The 15990-nt window shown below is 37.5% G+C and overlaps 1 protein-coding gene across 1 annotated transcript in view; it reads left to right on the top strand.

Annotated features, from left to right (window-relative positions):
• LOC150081507 (centrosomal protein of 78 kDa) overlaps window positions 1–15990 on the top strand; it is a 206933-nt gene that overhangs the window by 129747 nt on the left and 61196 nt on the right. Inside the window, exons 10-11 of the mRNA XM_090380226.1 lie at window positions 5961–6078; window positions 12765–12842. Of these exons, the coding sequence (XP_090236352.1) occupies window positions 5961–6078; window positions 12765–12842 (196 nt within the window). The remainder of the gene's footprint in view (window positions 1–5960; window positions 6079–12764; window positions 12843–15990) is intronic.

The raw sequence follows: 15990 nt of genomic DNA, 5'->3' as shown, positions 1-15990 counted from the left end.
TAGAGATTGAAGTGGTGTGAAACAGGAATGTAGTCTCCAACTTTATTATTTAATACAATCAAGGCTGTTTATAGTGATCCTCTTTTTAAAGTAATAGCACAATATAATGTGGTAGGTCCTTGCCAACTTCCCATAAACCTGATGCTGTTTTACGTCTTTTATAACAACCTTGAAAGACAAATGAACTTTTTATATCCACTCAAAGATTTCCACTGCTCTGTCCTTTTTATTACAATATTCACATTTTATAATGAAAGATGGTATTCTCCACCTTGCGGGGGGGGGGGTTGCGTGTCCCGATGACCCGGAGAGCTAAGTCGGCGGTAGCTTAGCTACTGGTAGGGCCTCCCAAGCTGGACAGGTCAAAGGGTAGGGGCCAGACTAAGAGAGATACCCCGGCCCTCCAGGTTGGGGGTTGCCGCAACGGGCTAGCTCCTCCTGATGCGTGTCCCGATGACCCGGAGAGCTAAGTCGGCGGTAGCTTAGCTACTGGTAGGGCCTCCCAAGCTGGACAGGTCAAAGGGTAGGGGCCAGACTAAGAGAGATACCCCGGCCCTCCAGGTTGGGGGTTGCCGCAACGGGCTAGCTCCTCGTTCAGTGTAAAAAATACACAAATGCTAAACAACCTACAAGTGAAAATGAAAATGGACTGTACTTTCAGGACGACTCGGCAAATGGAAAAGGACTATGATTTTGGGATGCTGGAATATTCAAGGCCTTTCAACTAAAAGAAACTTTCTTTCGGATGAATTGCAAAAATTCAAGTTAGACATCGTCGTGTTATCAGAGACAAAGAAAAAGGGATGTGGAGAGGAAATAATGGGAGAATACTACCATTTTTGGAGTGCAGTTGATAAGAGTGAAAGAGCAAGAGCAGGAGTTTCTATTGCTGTTAAAAAGAAATTGAGACACAACATCAAAAACTGGCAATTTATTAATGAAAGAATGATCTCATTGGAACTGAAAATGTATGGGAGAGAAATATGTATTTTGGGAATATATGCCCCAACTAATGACACCGCTGATACCTTGAAGGATGAATTTTGGGAGGACCTGAGAGAACTAATAGAAAAAATTCCTAAGAACAAAGAGATATTTCTAATGGGAGATTTCATTGCAAGAGTAGGAATTGAACAAAATAGCAAAGTTATTGGAAGATTTGGAGAGAAAGAGAGGAACGACAACGGAGATAGACTATGGAATCTTTGTGAACAGTTCGACTTGAGAATAAACAACACATTTTTCCAACACAAGGATATCCATAAATATACTTGGTCACAGAAGACAAGACAAATTAGATCAGTTATAGATTACATTATTTCAAAACATTCAGGGACATATGTATTGAAAGATGTCAGAGTTAGAGGAGCTGAATGTGGATCTGACCATTTTCTTGTTAAAACAACACTGAGGTGGAACTGGATTAAGAAAATATGTGTGGACAACCAATGCAGGGAAGGAGAAATGCTACAAGTGGATCAATTTAACATTGACCTACTCCAGGACAACAACATTAAAAACAACTTCACCCAGAGACTGGATGCTGCAATTAACATAGAGATAAGAGGTAATACTGAAGAAATTTACGAATATTTAAAAAATACTGTTAAAAAAATAGCTCACGAAATCCTAGGCAAAAAGAAGAGCCAAGGACCAAAAAAGACCTGGATTACAGAGAAAGTAAGAGCTGCTGTAGAGGAAAAGAAACTTGCATATCAGAAATGACTGGGTGATAGGAATGATGCATATAGGAACATTTATGTTGAAAAAAAGAAAATAGCCAATCGGTTGGTAGTAGAAGCAAAAAACGAAGAATTGGAAAGGAAATGCGCAACTATTAATAGCAAATTGGGCTTCAAGCAATCAGCGGAATCGTGGAAGGTCCTTAAAGACTTGAGAAAACAGAATAAACACAATGCTGGTTTGCAATTAATACCTTTGAAAGACTGGACGGAGTACTATGAAGGATTTTTAAAAGAAGACCGGGAAGAGTTCAAGACGATGGAGGATTTTGGTGTAGAAGACTCGGGCTTAAAAGTTTCTGTTAGGGAAGTGGAACTCCTGCTAAAGGAAGGAAGGAATGGCAAATCACCTGGACCTGGAGGAGTTTACATGGAACTTCTGAAATATGGAGGAAGAGGGGTGGCTGTTCTGATACAAAAACTGTTAAATAGTATACTGAGAGGAAAAGAAATACCAAAAGAAATGATAACAGGATATATTACATCAATTTATAAGAAGGGTGTTTGGAAAAGCTGTTCAAATTACAGAGGAATATGCATCCTGAACCCGATATTAAAGATCCTTGGAAAATGGATCAGGAACCATTTAGAAGCTCAAATTGAGGTATCAGAAGAACAGTGGATTTTCAGCTGGGAAATCATGTATAGATCATATCTCAACAGTAAGACAGATCCTTGAAAAATGCCAATCAAAAGGAAAAAAAATCTTTATGATTTTCATTGAACTTGAAAAGGCATATGACAGTGTTCCAAGAAAACTCTTATGGGAAGCACTGAAAGAGGCAAATATTGGACAACTGATTAACATTATTAAGGCAGTTTACAGGAATAATAGATGCAGAATTAAAGTGGGATCAGCTTTGTCACTTGAATTCCACACTTCAAAAGGCTTATTACAAGGTTGTTGCATGTCGCCAACACTTTTCAAAATTTATATCGACATCTGCCTAAGATCCTGGTCAAAAAAATGTAATAAAATGGGATTGCCGATTAATAAGAACACCTATATTCACAGTTTACTTTTTGCAGATGATCAGGTGGTGATAACACAAGACTTAGAAGATGCAAAGTATGCATGTCATCAATTGTTTGAGGAATATAAACAATGGGATCTAAAAATCGATTTTAGCAAGACTGAAATATTGTCTTCAGGTAAATATGTTTAGCAACTTATTGGGTATTATATGCCTGACAACTGCATAAAAATAAACTTTTTCCACATGTAAAACTATTATTTTTTTCCCTTCATTTTTATATTTAAATTAATAATATTTCATGTAATGTCATTTAGACATGTTGGACAGACAACCTTGTGTGATTGAGACCCGCTAATATTTGTAAAATCGGACAAATGCTAACTTAATGTGGTTTTTTCTCTTGTAGAAGCTTGCAACAGAACAAAAGAATAAAAGTAAGTTTTGACCCTGCATTATTTGCCATGCATGGATTTCATGCATGGCAAATAATTGGAAGTATAATGGGAGATAACTGAAGCTTCCTTTTCTGATGTTGCTTTAACTGAGTATAATGGGAGATACTTCCAATTATTCGCCATGCATGGATTTAGGATCAAAGCTTGCTTTTATTCCTTTGTTCTGTTGCAAGGTTCATCCATCTTTAAGCAGGTCTTTTAATACTGTTTCCATCTATTCTGACTTCATCTTACCTGGATGCAGTTATTCCTGGAAAAAATCTCAGGTAAGAGATTTCCTGACTTAAAATATAATATTCAAAATTTAAATATTTTTAATATCCTATATATTCTAATTATTATTCTATTTTTATTTGGTTTAAATTCAAAATATTGATTTTAATTCGAAATGAGGACACAGATTATCAGTGAAAATCACAGTAAGTTAGCATTTATAGTAGTAGTAATAATGGAGGCATGTGATTCAAGAAGCAAGCGCATGTGCTTATGTAGTATCAGCCAAAAAAAAAAAAAACCCCAACAATTTCATACATCCATTCCCTCTAAAAGTTTGTCCTGTCCCACCTTGAATTTATTTAAGCTATCAACTTCTGCAATGATAGATGGAAGTTTGTTACAGCAATTAACCACCCACTGGCTAATGGCAAATTTCCGCACATCTATTCTACAACTGTCTTTCCTCAATTTGAATTTATGCCCCCTCGGGTTCATAATCTGAGCAAGTGGAAGAATCTCATCAGAATTTTTGAACAAACTTTATTAATAGAAAAATGGATGAAATTATCAAGTGAATTAGAGGTAATTTTTTTTAACAGCCACTTTTAATGAAAATACTCTTTTTACAGGCTGTAAACAGCTACAGACTAGCTAATGCTAATTACTGTGCTATTATTTTAATTGGTTCAATTTTTTTCTTCAATTTTTACACCCTGTCTGATTTTGCAAATATTAGCTGGACTTGATCACACAAGTTGTCTGTCCAACATGTCTAGTGTAAAGTTTTGAGACAACAGGATTCCCGTAATGTTTTTTATACAATGGTAATGTCATAACGAAACAGGCCTACGCGCTCTGGATTCATTGAGGAATTTTATTGTGGCTTAAACACAGAGCGTACAGATAAAGTAGAAATATATATGAGCTTTCGGCTATATGGTAGCCTTCGTCAGAATTAAAATACATGAATGGCAGTTGGAATGAAGATGTGCACTGCCAGGTGCGTGAGACGCGAGGTTTAATTGTTTGTTGACGTCTGTGGCTGTGACGCATGATGACGTGGCCAGCGCTTGTCCAATGACAGAACTACTGACTCTGTGATCGGGTTGACTTGGCAACCACTGTTCCTGTTTAAGGATTTATCCGAAGATTTTATATTTAATGATTCCAACCAGGTACGCTTTAGGTAATGGTGGGATCTGTCTACCACCACGACATCGCGGTGTGGGTCGATGTCGTGGTGGGTTGTCCAGACATGTTCGGCGATAGCTGAGTGTTCTATATCCGCTAAACGGATCGCTCTTTTGTGCTCCGAGAGACGTTTCTCGAGTCGACGTCCAGTCTCTCCGAAGTAGCAGCTAGTGCAGTCACGGCAAGAGATGCGGTAGACTAAACCGCTCTGCAGAAGGGTGGGGACAGGTGTTTTCACGTTGGAAATGAAAGAACGCAGTTTCCTGCCTGGGAGCTGGATGCACTTTATTCCGTGCGTTCTCAGGATTCTACCGATCTGTTGTGACAGGTTGGGGTAGTATGGGATGAATGCCCTTGTGGATGGCTCGTCACTGTTGGTGTTGTAGCTGGTCGTCACGATGTCACGTGTCTGTAGATCACACCTGTCGAGGACGTCAATGGGGTAGTCACACCTCGTAAGGTCTACTTTGACCCTAGTGACCTCTTTGCGTCTTTCATCAGCGGAGCTGGAGTGTGTCCAGGCGCGAGTAAGCAAGGTTCGGGCCGTGGAGAGGAGGTGGCCTCGCGCGTGTGCTGACCGGAAGTTGGTAAACTGGCCAGCACACATGGGCTTACGATAAACTGTAGTCCTCAGGTATGTGCCTTCACGTCGGACAAGTGTGTCTAAGTATGGTAAAGAGTTGTTCGACTCCAGCTCAATCGTGAATTTTATGAAGGGCGATAGTGAGTTGAGGTATGATAGAAGTCGCTGACCTGAGTCTCTAGGGATGACCACGAACACATCGTCAACATAGCGACACCAAAAGGCGATGTGATCAGGTGCGTGTGCAAACGCACGTCCCTCTAACTCCTCCATCACGATGTTTGCTGTGACTGAGCTGACCGGGGAACCCATGGCCGTGCCATGTATCTGCTGGTAGACTGAGTCATTAAATATGATCGCACCCCCTGTTAAGCACAGTCTGAGGGCGGTGGAAATGTCATCGGGTGTGAGACCAGTTCTTTCGTTGAGGGTTCTATCATTGTCCAAGAGTTGTTTTGCACAAGAAATGGCAAGTTCCACAGGGATGGAGGTAAACAGTGGTTGCCAAGTCAACCCGATCACAGAGTCAGTAGTTCTGTCATTGGACAAGCGCTGGCCACGTCATCATGCGTCACAGCCACAGACGTCAACAAACAATTAAACCTCGCGTCTCACGCACCTGGCAGTGCACATCTTCATTCCAACTGCCATTCATGTATTTTAATTCTGACGAAGGCTACCATATAGCCGAAAGCTCATATATATTTCTACTTTATCTGTACGCTCTGTGTTTAAGCCACAATAAAATTCCTCATGGTAATGTCATTTACAGAATATATCTTATAATCTGTTTCAGCCATCAAGTGCATTTGCCATCTAATGATCAAAGAGATAAGAAGGCTCCAGAAATTTCAGCAGAACAAACTTTATTAATAGAAGTGGAAAAATGGATGAAATTATCAAGTGAATTAGAGGTAATTTTTTTTAACAGTCACTTTTAATGAAAATACTCTTTTTATAGGGCTGTAAACAGCTACAGACTATCTAATGCTAATTACTGTGCTATTATTTTAATTGGTTCAATTTTTTTCTCCAAAGTACACTCTGCATAGTAGATTCCCAAAGAGTTACCACATGCTTTGAAAAAGAATGTTTCCCTATGCAGTTCAGTTCATTCCCAAGGTGGCAAGATGCAACCTTAGAGTAATGCAAATGATTAAAAATTTATAATTTCAATAGTATTAAATTGTTACTACCACTTTAAACATTTTTAATTTATAAGAATAACATAAAAACATTACACTCAGTGATAAAATCATCTATTACATAGATTTTACTATCTGGAAAAAAAATATTCATTGTAAATTGTTCGTCTACTTATAGAAATCAGTAAACCTAAATAAAAGAAAAACTGCATCTGCAAAAGGGCCTGTGAAACAGAAGTGTCCAGGGACCATAATTTGGCCTTGGGCACTTAGTCGTTGTCCTCAGTATACTGAGATTTTGATGGAGCTCAGTGAAGGTAAGCAGTAAGGGGGTTCAATACTGCTTCCCTTGTTTCTGATATTTGTTAATGACAATGATGAAGGTGTTGTTACAGGTTTGTTCATGATGTAAAGCTTGGGAGGGTGGTAACCAAGATATGCTATTTCAACAAGACCTAGATAAATTACAGATTTGGAAAATGGTAGTTAAAAGTACAATATTGCAAAATGTAGTGCTCTACATTTTGGTAATAGGAATCCCAGATGTTATTACCTGGAAAGCAACACACTTAAGATTTTTGATAATGTAATTATGAAATCATGAAGTCCCATCAACAGCACAGGAAGCTACTATGGAGGCATATAGTGTTTTGTCTATGACATATAGGAATTTGCTAGTAAGGATAGAGTTAATTATTCCATTTTTCAGTCTTGGTTTGGCCAGTATCATATACAGGTTTGGAACCCCATTTAAATGTGGATCTTCTTGAAAAAGTGGAGCACAGAGTTACAAGATTAGTTACTGATATAGAGAAGCATTTCTATAGATAAATTTAAGTTTTGTGAGTTCAAGTCTCTAGACCAGATATGGTTTTGAAAGTCTTGAGTAAATGAAATAATTAGCATATCTGTATTAAGTTCACAGGTGGCATAAAATAAACTAGAACACATTACATACATCTGAATGGCATCTCTTTATTGACTCCTCACAGTGAAGTTTGAAAGAAGTTGTCTTGCATAATAGGAACTTAAAGCCATCTGTCACCATTGCCCACTCTGTTCATCTAAAGGAGATCTACTATAACATGAAGATACTGCCTGAAGCAATTGAATACAACACTCATCAATGGAATATCTGTGGTGACCTTAAAAGTTATAGACTTTTAATGAGCACGCAAGGAGGGTTTACAAAATATTGTTTTCTATGCCCAGAGGAAAGCCATTCTAATGCAGACCATTATATCAGATGTAACTGTCCTCAGAAAGAAGCATATATGACCCAAGAATTGAGTGATATGCACTACATTTCACTAGTGAATCCAGCGAAAATTTCCCTTCCACCTTTCCATATTAAACTTGGCCTAATGAAGAGTTTCATGAAGGTCATGGGTAAGACGAATCCAAGAGGATTTCATTACTTAAGTGAAAAATTTACATAGATTAGTGCCACAAAAGTGAATGAGAGAGTCTTTGTGGGGGCCTCATATCAGAGTGCTTCTGCAGGGTGAAAGTTTTTAAAAATGACTGAAAAGAATGCCAGGCTTTCAGATGGCTTTGTGAATACTTTTTGGGTAATGACACATCTCCCTCATAAAAAGATAGAGTTCATATGTACTTGATGCATATGAAAAATTGGGATGTCATATGTCACTGAAACTTAATTTCTTGCATTTAACATTTAGAATTCTTTCCTAAAAATTTGTGCATAGTGAGTGATGAGCAGGGAGGACAGTGCCATCAAGACATTACATCAATGAGAAATCCCTATCAAGTTTTTTGGAACAAACATTTTGGCAGACTACTGTTGTACTGCAACATTTTGGACAAGGTGCACCAAAGAAAATCATCCACACATCATTTTTAAATTGTACATATTTTTTTTTTTTTTTGCAATAGTGTACTATATATACTGTATTATTTTAATGACACATGTAAAGCTAATTAGGTTTAAACTGTAAAAGTGATAAAAATGTAAATGTATCCATTTGTTTGTGTTTTGTAATGAAATCTTAATTATCTTGTATGGAATATTATCAGCAGTCATAATGCAAAAACTGAATATACTAGTAACAAAAAAAGTGTGTTTACATCTTTGATTTAAAAAAAAAATGGTGGTTGGATATAATGATGAAAATGTTTGTGTATGCTATTGGATAGAATGATGAAAATGTCTGTGAATATCTAATGAAGAGTTTCATGAAGGTCGTACCGTATCCAAGAGGATTTCATTACTTAAGTGAAAAATTTACATAGATTAGTGCCACAAAAGTGAATGAGAGAGTCTTTGTGGGGCTCATGTGTGGGGAAATGAAACATTCCTAAATTGACGGTTGGTAACATGTTGAAGAGTCAGGGTCCAGAGGTGACACTGAACCCAAGAAATGACCAAGTGAGCATAAAATACCAACTGACTGGAACTAATGCACTTTGAGATGGCTACTTATAAATTGCCACACTCTTCCAGCCAGTGGGCATATTTGGGTATGGATGATGTCTGAAGAATGCTTACTTCCTGAGTGTATTGTCCCAAGTAAGAAGTTTAAAGGTGACATCATGGTTAAGTGCACAGGTCACAGTACTTGGAATCATGATATGCTGTGTCCTGGTTTTGATGTTTCAGACAGTTCCATGCTCTCTATTGTTTCCCGTACTCCTTCCAACACAATAATGCTCCATATCACAAAGCAGGGATTGTGAATGCTTGGGTTTAAAGAGAATAACATCAGTACATCGTAATGGTCAAAACAGAGTGCTAACCTCAATCCAAGTGAACATCCTTGGGATGAATTGGAATACAGATTTAGGCAAGCTAAGATGGCCCTTTTCATTAGTGGAGCTCACAGATTCTTTAAGGGCAGAGTGGAGCACAATACCACCAGCTTGTCACTAAAAATTACTAGCATGGCTTTAGTGATGAATTAAAACAGTCACTCAGGCTGAAGCTGAGCTATCATGCTGTTAATTTATTTAAGGCTGAACTTCAATAAATTTAAGGCTGAACTAGACAAATATTTGGAGTGACCAGATGGGTGAAATGGGAATGTTTTTTTTTTTTTTTTTGCTTGATGCTGATATACCAACTGTGTGGTACTACGCTTAGGGAGGTAGAGAATGAAAAAGAACTGGGGGTAATTGTGCAGTCAGATATGAAGTTCCCTGAGCAGTGCAGATGGGTTGCCAGAGCAGATCATGGAGTTTTGTCAATGATATATAGGAATTTTGCTAGCAGAGACAAGGAGGTGATTATCCCCTTGTATAAGGCAATGGTCAGGCCATACCTTGAGTACTGCGTACAGGTCTGAAGGCCTCATTTTAGGAAGGATATAGAGTTGCTAGAATGAGTACAGAGAAGGGCAACAAGATTGGTGAGAGGAACAAAGGGGTTCTCTTACCAAGAGAGGCTTAAGTTCTGCAAGTTGCAGCATCTGGAGACCAGGCACCTGCGAGGTGATCTGCTTGAGATGTATAAGGCCTTGAATGGTTTGAGCAGTCTTAATGCTGATGGAATACTTCTGCTTGCTCAGATTAAGAACCTGAAGGTGGGGGGGGGGCATAGATTCAAATTGAGTAAAGACAGTTGTAGAATAGATGTGCGCAAGTTTGCCTTTAGCCAGTGGATAGTTGATTGCTGGAACAGACTTCCATCTGTTGTGTGGAAGTTAATAGCTTAAATAAATTTAAGGCTGAACTAGAGAAACATTTGGAGTGACCGGATGGATGAAATGGGAAGGTTTTTTTTTTTTTTTTTCTGGCTGATGCTATATAAGCTTGCTTTCTTGCATCATATGCCTCAACTAATGCTAAAACTGATTTGAAGTAGGGCACAATACCACCAGCTTGTTACTGAAAATTACTAGAATGGCTTCAGTAATGTTTTGAAACAGTTATTGTGGCCCAAGCTGAGCCAGCATACTATTAATTTCATTAAATAGATAGCATATATTTTCCTAGCTACAAGTGTCTCATGATTTTTGAGAGGATAATGAATAGTAGTAGTAGTAGTAGTAGTAGTGGCATGTGATGCAAGAAAGCAAATGTATGAGCCAAAAAAGCATCAGCCAAAAAAAAAAAAAAAAAAAAAATCACACCATTCCCTCCAAATTCCTGTCCAGTTCTTCCTTAAATTTATTCAGCCTATCAACTTCCACAACGACAGATGGAAGTTTGTTCGAGCAATTAACCACCCGCTGGCTAAAGGCAAATTTCCGCACATCTAATCTACATCTGTCTTTTCTTAATTTGAATTTATGCTCCCTTAGGTTCGTAATCTGAACAAGTGGAAGGATCCCATCAGAATTCAGCGTGCTGAACCCATTCAAGACCTGTACGCAGTACTCAAGGCGTTGCCTGACCATTGCCTTATACAGAGGGATAATCACCTCCTTTTCCCTGCTAGCAAAATTCCTATATACATTTGTATCATTGACAAAACCCCATGACCTGCCCTTGGCAGCCTGTCTGCATTGCTCAGAAAACTTCAAATCTGCCTGCACAATTACCCCCAGGTCTTTTTCATTTTCTACCACCTTAAGTGTAGTACCACACAGTTGGTACGTTTCTCTGGGGTTACTTCTACCCATATGCAGTACTTTGCATTTGTCAAGGTTAAACTTCAGTTGCCACTTCTTAGCCCATCTGCCCAAATTATCTAGATCCTGTTGCAGTAGCACACTGCCATTACTGTCATTAACAACCCTGCCAACCTTTGTATCATCTGCAAACTTCGACACTAAGCCTGATATACCTTCATCAATATCATTGATAAATATACAAAACAACAGTGGGCCCAACACCGAGCCCTGTGGGACTCCACTAATAACATTAGTCCAAGAAGAGCAGCACCTATTGATTACCATCCTCTGTCTTCTCCCACTTAACCATCCTTTTATCCATTGTAGCAACTTACCCTTAATACCATTCTGCTCCAATTTGTACAATAGTCTTCCATGCGCAACAGTGTCAAAAGCTTTCCTGAAATCCAAATATATGATATCAAAATTATTTTTTGCATCCAGTTCCTTTGTAACCACATCATAATATCCTATCAAATTTGTCAGACAAGACTTTCCCTTAACAAACCCATGCTGTGTCTGAATTATTGCTGCAGTCTTCTCTAGATGATCCTGCAATGCATCTTTAACCAGCGACTCCATTATTTTACCCGGAACTTCTGTTCCGGGTAAAATAATGGAGTTCCGGGTACTAACTGGTCTGTAATTACTCGTGTCACCCTTTGATCCCCCTTTGTGAATTGGGGATACATTTGCACATCTCCAGTCCGTGGGAACCTCCGCTGAGTCCAAGGAGGCTCTCATAATTATGTCTAAGGGTTTGGTTAGTTGCTTTGCCGCCTCCTTTAATATAACTGGATAGATCCCATCCACCCCAGGTGCTTTTCTTACGTTTAACTTCAACAGTTTCTCTTCCACTTTGCTCTCAGTTATTACAAAATCATTAAGTATCCTGCTACAATTTGATAACCTTCTGCCATTTGGCTGCAGCTTTTGTGAATTAATGCAATATTAAACTGTCAAGCTATGTACCATGCAAATATCCCTAGATCATAGTGTTAATATACACAAACTTGCAAACAGTTTGGCTCTACAGATAGGGTTTGCTCTGTCATACCTTATGCTGGAAGTTAAAAAAAAAAAAAAAAAAACCCACACCTTATCAAGAAACTTGTGCAGAAAATACCAAGGAATACACCATATTCTGGTCCACTCAAGGTACAAACAAACTAATAATGTTTCTCTGTATTAAGCAAGACCTGCAATACTCAAAACGTTGTCCTTTCAAACAGATGAGGAAAAAGATAGTAATACTTGCCAGAATCTGAAATGGGCACACACATTTAACTAATATACATACAGCAGAAAGATCCCTCCCCATTGTGTGTGTGTTCTGGCTGTCACACTCTGTTTACTGCCAAACATGTTATCCATTTCTATCCATATTCCTCTCTCTGATGCATATGCACAATGTTACTTAGCAGGATGCATTTCAGGATAAACAGGATATTGTCGATGTCTTCACTTTCTTAAAGCATATAGACAATAATCAAATTTAGGCAACACTGAAAAATGTATATATCATGCAAAACCATTTGAAAGGCACAATATATATAGCCCAGTAGCTAATACAGCCATAAACCACAAACAACATTTTCTGCTTTTTTGGAAAGTGATAGTCATTGTCCATTCCAATATAAGATCAGAGGGATAAATGTATATTTGTCATTAATCATTCTGATTTTTTTGTAAATTATTTTAACAATCTTATCTTTTGAAATTAAGGTAATAAACCCCTTTCAATTTTCAGTTTATAATGTATATTTAATGAAATTGTTACTAGCAGGTATTTCCAAAATTGATTTTGTGCCTTAGTATCTTAGTGTTTTAGTGTGTAATAAATATTATTATTTATACTAAAACACTGTTTAAATTTATTTCCAGAAGGACCTAGAAAGATGTAAAGAAACCTTGCACAGAGAAAGAGATGCTAGGAAGAAAGCAGAACATCATTTGCTTCAGGTATATCACTTTTTTTTTTGCACATGAATCATTTAGGATTATATGATCTTGGAGCTGTGACAGCTGAAGTGTTTAACATTTGCTGAATGCATAAATAACATTAGTCAACTTTATTTTGTCTAAATAGGACTGTAATATATAAACAGTAATTACCACACAAATCTTGCAGAAATATCAGTCATTCATATCATCATTGTCAGAATGAGTATTTACACTGGCATAGTTATTGTTTGTTATGGTTCTGCAAAATGAACTTTGATGTACAATCTGGTGACTAGTTAAACATTGATCCTCTATATTAGGAAAATTGGCATGCTTTGTGTGTGTTCTGCACACTAATCAGTGTATATAACACACAAAGCATGCTGCACATCAATCAGTGTGTAGAACAATACAACTATTGTTGTATTGTTCTACACATTGATTGTTCTATATATTCAAAATATTTTGAATGAATAGACAGATAATCATTCATTCATGTACTGTGTAGTAAATAAAGAATACAGAATTTTATTCTCAATTAGATGGAAATAAAAAAAATTGTACTTCTCCAACATTGGTTGCAGTACCATCTACCACTGTTCCTCTACTTTAGTAATAATTATAGGGTTTAAGAAATTTATAGGGTCTAAGGCTATCTAACCAGGAGGAGACCCCACACACATCTCCGTGCAAGGCTTGTAGAGAATCAACTGGGTCTAGACCTACAATTCACTCTCTCACATTTTTGTGGTAACCCTTTAGTAAGGAGCAAGTTATATGGTTGCTTTTATAGAACTAAGCTGAAAAAATTGGATAAATTATAGGCTAAAACCTTATCGCCATGGTAGAACAAAGTAAGTGAGACTCAAACCAACTAGGATGTCGCCCTTGTTAACAAGGTTCCCACTTGTCAGAGAATCAGGACATTATTTCAGTAATCAAACTAATCAGCTATATGCAGGTTAGTTGATTATGAAATCAACAAGACAACTGAATGAGAAAAGGATGTTATTTCAGTAATCGAAATAATCAGCTATATGCAGATTAGTTGATTATGAAATCAACAAGAAAACTAAATAAGGAAGGGGAAAAAAAGACATTGCAAGGGCTTGATGCAATGTTATCAAAACTTATCTTACATGTTATCTTAACCAATGTTATTCAATGTTATCAAAACTAAAGATAAAGTTCTCTCCCCCTCCCTCCACCTTTTCAGTTTTCTTTCTTGTCCATTTCGTTATTGACTCATTTGCACATAATTCATTATGTGCACCTGTATCTCTATTCAGGTGATCCACTCCTCACACATAAATGCTTTAAAAGAGTTTGTTAATTGAGATGTCTACTGGCTGTTGGGTATGACCTCCTGGATTTACAATGTTTAATTCAGCAACTGTCCTTTTTGTTGCATCTATTGTGTGTGATCAGAAATGGTCACACTAAAAAAAGCTAGCTTTCCTGAAGGCTACCTGGACGTTTTGACCATACTTTCTGTAGTCATAGCTAGAGATAAAAACATCTCCACATACAACTAGTGTACCCTAATGTATATGTGCTTCAGACCTTAAGGGAGAAATTTTGGGAATCAAAAAAAACAAGTGCATCTTATGGTCAGAAAAATATAGTAATTATAATGTCAAATTACATCCAGCTTTCATACTTATAAAAAGCATTCTTAATCACATTAACAGGGATAATTACTAGAAAAATATAATACAGTAAATCCCCGCTATTCAGGGTATCGCGTATTCGCGATCGCTGATTTAATATAAAATGAAACCTAAAAAAATGTGAATTTGAAAGCGCCGTGAACATTTTCTGCCATAAAAAAACATGGGCGTAGCTAAAATTATCTTTCCCGGTCAAAACAGCGCTCAGTGGGTGGGGGGAGAGGGGTGATAAAATCGCGAGCTTGGAAATTTCTCACTAATCCTTGTTCAGTATGTGTTATTCGCTTGCCATGGAAGGTTTCGTCGTTTGCTTTTAATTTATATGCTTATAAATTTATCAATTTATAAATTGATATGCTTACAAAAGTGATAAATCTACCATTTTGCAGTGTAAAACAGACTTTTTCGAGTGTGTTAATGGAAGAAAGTGACTTTATTGTGAACAAGTTCTTTCTAACCTGTACAAAAATATGGCTACGAATAACAAGGGAAATGTGAAAATATCAAAGAAGGTGATGATATTAGCAAATAAAATTGAGTTATTAGACAAAATTTCTAATGGTGAAAGTGTCTCCTCAGTGGCAAAACATTATAAAATCAATGAGTCAATGGTAAAGTAAAGTAAAGTAAAGTGCAGCCATTATCAACCCACTGCAGGGTGGAAGCCTCCTCAACAATTCATGCTGAGGGAAATGGACCATTATCTGCCACGCTGGTCCAGTGCGGGTTGGCAGATCGACCGTATTCCGCAGTCAGGGGCTTGAACCCCGGCCTACTCAAAGAGCGTGTGCTACTGCACTCCCGCTCCTGCCCACTCGGCTACGGAGTCAACGGTATGATCGATCAAAAAATCTGCCGTAGTGTCCGTTAAAACGCGTTAATTGCTTCAAAAATGTGCTCTGTAACTCGTGATGTTAAATTAGAAAAAATGGAAAAGGCTTTAAATCTGTGGATAGAAGACCGAACTCAAAATAAAATTCCATTAAGTTCACTCATCATTCGTGAAAAGGCAAAACTCCTTTATCAACACTTTAGCGAAACTGGTGCACTGGTGGAATAAGTTTTTTTGCTAGCAAAGGCGCTGGTTTGAAATTTCTAATAAATATTACATTTAATATTAAATAGTTTCTTATTTTCATTTCGATGCCATATGCTTGCATTTCACTATGTACTGTCTATGTACATAGTCATATTATGAAGGTACATATAATACATACGTAGACAAAATTTTAGACTAGTTTTTCTTATATATTTCATACTTTGGAACGGAGCCCCTTTATTACTATGGGAGCCATAACTCAGTATTCGCGTTTTTGGTATTTGCGACATTTCTCAGTAATCGAATAGTGGATAGTGGGGGTTTACTGTAGCAATAGAAATTAAGGAAGAGATTGGCTGTAAACCAATTAACAGAGTTAGATAAGGATGATGCTTCTCGCATCTCTAATATTTACATAAATTTTATGATATGAAATTGGAGACAACTATTTATGGTA

The sequence above is a fragment of the Mastigoproctus giganteus genome, chromosome 8, assembly GCF_048544385.1.
Source record: "Mastigoproctus giganteus isolate SK-2022 chromosome 8, ASM4854438v1, whole genome shotgun sequence".
In the NCBI taxonomy this organism is placed as follows: domain Eukaryota; kingdom Metazoa; phylum Arthropoda; class Arachnida; order Uropygi; family Thelyphonidae; genus Mastigoproctus; species Mastigoproctus giganteus.
The sequence above is the reverse complement of the archived record's forward strand: the minus strand, read 5'-3'. Positions and strand labels throughout refer to the sequence as shown.